Source organism: Gastrolobium bilobum, unplaced genomic scaffold (assembly GCF_033153095.1).
Source record: "Gastrolobium bilobum isolate Gb01-03AN ecotype WA unplaced genomic scaffold, APGP_CSIRO_Gbil_v1 utg1549, whole genome shotgun sequence".
In the NCBI taxonomy this organism is placed as follows: domain Eukaryota; kingdom Viridiplantae; phylum Streptophyta; class Magnoliopsida; order Fabales; family Fabaceae; genus Gastrolobium; species Gastrolobium bilobum.
Window position 1 is genome coordinate 50,127 of NW_026896367.1, and position 4,839 is coordinate 54,965.

At 31.6% G+C, this 4,839-nt stretch overlaps 1 protein-coding gene across 1 annotated transcript; it reads left to right on the forward strand.

The window, feature by feature from the left end:
• Positions 1-1,272: 1,272 nt before the first annotated feature.
• Positions 1,273-3,669, forward strand: LOC133299382 (expansin-like B1). The gene is made up of 4 exons (XM_061498837.1): positions 1,273-1,516; positions 2,188-2,294; positions 2,460-2,774; positions 3,209-3,669. The coding sequence occupies exons 1-4, from the start codon at positions 1,381-1,383 to the stop codon at positions 3,404-3,406; spliced, it is 756 nt and encodes a 251-aa protein (XP_061354821.1). The 5' UTR covers positions 1,273-1,380; the 3' UTR covers positions 3,407-3,669.
• The last annotated feature ends 1,170 nt before the right edge of the window (positions 3,670-4,839 follow it).

Sequence of the window (4,839 nt, forward strand, 5' to 3'; positions counted from 1 at the left end):
TTTTTCTTCTTTATAAAAAAAGCTATTTTTATAATGAGAAATGTTATATTTAATACTTTTTTTCTTACTATCTCTTACTACCAAATCGTAATCGTTAATTTCCACCAATCTAATTGTTATAATTTATTGAAAATTAATAATTATTAATAAGTATGACCCAATAAATTATAAACGTTAGATTGACGAAAATTAACGATTAAGATTTGATAATAAAAGGTAGCAAAAAAAGATAATAAATATAATCTCCCTTTTTATAATAAGAACTTTTATAAAGTTAAGAAAGACATGTCAAACAAACACCTATAATTTCCTATTCAAATTAATACACAGTTCAAGAAGCCGATAATATGTAAGTTAAAGTAATGTCTATTAGGGATGATACAAATGGTGAATGGATTGTGTTCAAAGAACGAATTGTTGAGATTGAAAGGTCTCTGTTAGATATTTAGGCAAAATAATTTGAAGTAGTAACAAAAACATTGCAAACTAATTTTGAAACTTGAGTGGAGCTGCAAGTACATGGATCTTCCCATAAACTGTTATAATAGAACAAAGTTAGGCATTTTGCCATTGTAATAATATATCAGTTCGGATATTATACAAATTGAGGACCCCGTTCCCTGAGGTTTCAATAAGTGGCGGACCTGTACACACACAAATTTTTTGGAGAAAAAAAAAAAAATTGGATCATCAACAAAAATTACAGGACCCAATTTAATCTCTTAAAAAAAAATCAACTCATGATCTCTTTAAATTCCAAAATAGACCCATGTTAGTCCTTTTGATGAATTAATGTGGATCTTTTTGAATTTCAGAGACCATAATTTTGATTATCTAGGTCTATTTTTAAATTCTGAGGGATCACGAGTAGATTTTTTTTCACTAAAAGATTAAATTGAGGCCCGTAATTTTTGTTGAGGACCCAAAATGTTCTATTATAACAGTTTAATTGACTCTTGATTACTTTTTTTATATTAAGTTAAAGTTTTTTTTTTATATTCTTTTGTATTTTAATATATTTAAAATTTTCTTTAAATTTTTTTTCTTTTATTTTTTTATTCTAAGTGTGTAGACATTAAAAAAAATTTCTTGGTCACTGAGTTCAATCAATATTGCTAGGGTCTACATGTACACATCATTATTCCTATCCTTTTTCACTCCATAGTCCCATAGTGGGAGAAAAAGTGGACTACCACCTGTAGCATCTAGATCTAAGGCCTCGACTATAAATATGACCACATATCTTTGCATCCTATCACATAAAGCCTTCTATCATTGATAGTTATTCTTGCTTCATACACTTCAGTTTATTACATTGGTCACTCTTAATTACTTGCTACATTTCTCTCCTCTTTGCACCTGAGAATTTTTCATTTAGGCATGGAACTTATTTTTAAGCACCAACTTGGCCTTGTTTGTGTCATGCTACTCTTACCCGCACTGTGTAACTCACAGGATTATTTTACAGACTCCAGAGCAACATATTATGGTAGCCCTGATTGCTATGGGAATCCAAGTATGTGTGACCCTACCCTTCTAGCTAGCTTGTTTGCATACTAGGAATTAGGATACATACCCATGTTAGCATGTTTCACTAATTACCTTGATATTTTGAAACTAATTATTGTTTTCTTTTTTGGAAAAGTAAATTTAAAGAATTTACTTTGATTCGATGGTACATGATTTTCCTTTAAAGGGACATTTGGTAGAGGAGATGTTTTTTTTTTACCAGTCAAAAAAATTTGTCGGGAACATGGTGGGGAAAATTTATAGCTGGGTAATATAAAAAAAGATATTTGATAGGCCAAAATTTATTGCTGGGTAAGATAAAAAAATGTGTGTTGGCTGTGGACAAATTATTTTACCATACCTTGGATGGTAAAGATTTCTATTCATATCATGTGTAAAATTATTACCCATCAAAAAAATTTTGCCAACCACTTTTTTACTTTACTCCTATCAAAGATAGCTACATTATTTTTATCATCTCACTCTCGTAGACAATTTTTTTCTCCGTCTTACCAAATAGCCCTAAGATGCTTTTTAGAAGTAAAATGTGCACTGTGACAATGTGACACTATACTACTTTTGCAGCCTCACATAACAAATATATGATTGGTCAATTGATATATATATATATATATATATATATATATATATATATATATATATATATATATGTTTTAGGGGGAGCTTGTGGCTTTGGAGAATATGGAAAAACTGTCAATGATGGCAGTGTTGCAGGCGTGTCTAGGCTATGGAGGAATGGAAGTGGCTGTGGTGCATGCTATCAGGTACTTTTCTTTCCCTTCATTTTAATAATCAACATTTCCAATAATTCTTAGTAAAAAAAAGCTTCATCATTATTGAAACAAAATATTTATATGAAAAAATAAAAATTTGCCAAGTATTTCCACCAATAATTGTTTATTTACCAAATATAAATGATGATGATTCAGGTTAGGTGCAAAATACCACAATACTGTGATGAAACTGGAGCATACGTGGTGGTAACAGACTATGGTGAGGGAGACAGAACAGATTTCATCATGAGTCCACGTGGCTATTCAAGATTGGGACGCAACACAGTTGCATCTGTAGAACTGTTCAAATATGGTGTAGTGGATATTGAATACAAAAGGGTCCCCTGTAGATACCTTGGTTATAACATCGTGTTTAAGGTCCATGAATACAGCAAATTCCCTGACTATTTTGCTGTCGTGATTCTCTATGTAGCTGGAACATATGACGTTGCTGCTGTTGAGATGTGGCAGGTATACATATATTTGGTTGCAACCATATATATATATATATATATATATATATATATATATATATATATATAATTCTCAATATAACAATTTCTAAATTATTAGATTGAAATATCAACTTAAATTTTTGAGTTAAATTGGTTCTTTATATAGTATCAGAGGATTCGATTCTCACTGTCTCCATTTAATTAATAATTTAGTATTGTGGAGTTTCTTAGCATGATCCTGTGCATTGTCCATCATTCAAGTCCAATAGGCTCTTGTATGAAGGGACGTGTTAGAGATAATAACCTCATCCACTAACTTAAATTTTTGAGTTGAATTGATTTTTTACACTTTTATTGACTTAAATTTTTGAGAGTGATTCTATTCAATTATTTTGTCTCCCTATGTAGTTTATACAGAAATTTGTTACTGAAATGTTGTGAATGGTGCAGGAATACTACAAACAATGGACGCCTATGCGCAGGGCCTTTGGGGCAGTGTTTGACTTTGCTTACCCACCACGTGGTGAAATCAAGTTGAGGTTCCAAGTGCGTGGCAGTGCAGGGCTTTATTGGGTGCAGTCCAAGAATGATATCCCTAGTGATTGGAAAGCTGGAGCTGCATATGACACTTTGGTTCAGCTTAATTAGAAGGAACAAAACACTTAAAAGAGATATCAGGAACAGATTTGAAATAGATAGACACTAGTATTCAATTTGTTTCTGATTAGTGTCACTCGAAGAATGTTAAGTGTGTCCTGCTTGGTGGATGTTACTTGTTAGTGTAATAGTGTTCTTGTCTTGCAGACTAAAATAATGGGCATCCATGTACTTTCCATATGAGATTACATGGAATTTGAATAAAATAAAATGTAGTACCCTTTCTCCTATGTTGGCATTTGGCTTCCATTGTCATAATAATCTAAGTTGTTAAAATTAAATTGACATTGACACATGGCAATTGGTAAAATACTTAACTTCAATTGTCAGTTACTATTCCAAGTAAAGCATTCATTTTCCCCTAATTCATTGATTATCCAACTAATAAGTTAAGATCTCTGATTAAGGGAAATAAATTTCCCATCACGTGAATCAATAATAGTTTAGATAGGTTGATGAACACTCCTACTCTGAGAGGGATACTTAAGAGGAATGTCACAAAGAAGTAAAGAAAAACCATAATTCTGGTTTAATTAACACCAGTTTTGGTCAAAATCATAGTTTATAATGCACCCAAGAAAGCTTAACACTACCATTACAGATAGTCACAATATTAGATAGGGAGAGGAGGGGTTCATAACAGGTTTGTCAGAAGTTGATCAATACGGAAATGAACTTGGATTCAATGGTTTGCAACCAAGGTTACCACATGCATGTTAAAGAAAAGTGATTTAGTATCAGGAATGCTTTGTAGATTAGTGGTTAACTGCCGGAATATTATTAATATAATTAAATTAATCAATAGTTAATCAAATATTAGTTAACGACTAACTAAAATAGAAACTTTTTTCCTGAAGGAAAATATCAACAGAGCAGCGTGCATCACTAGTGACATTGACGCTTAGAGGCCCACATATTTATTCTCATTTTGAAAATTGAAAGGATAAAAGCCTAGAAGTTAGTGTAAACAAATTTGTGGACATGATTGGCCTCTTCGAAGGACCGAATTAAGGATTGTAAGTCAATTTTATTAGATCTCACCAACATTACACAACTCACTCAACATAGGCAATATATGTTACATTATTAAGGGGAGTACCTCCATCTTCTCCTCTTAAATAAGTTAGTTCTGGTTTTTAATTTTATCTAGTATCTCTTTTAATAGAGCTGCAGTTGAGACCATATAAAGTGAAATAAAATAAGTAAGAAAATATAGATTATGAATTAGCATGCCTAATCCTTCTCATCTTTAGTCATTAAAGTGGAAAGGAGAGTAACCACATTGCCTCTCTACAACTGCAAGGAAAATGTGAGTATAGTATTACGGGTGTGCATAATTTAGTTCGGTTCAACCTTTTTTGATCAAATTGAAAACTATAATTCAGTTCAAAAAATTGAACTGGTTTATTTTTTTAACCAATTCT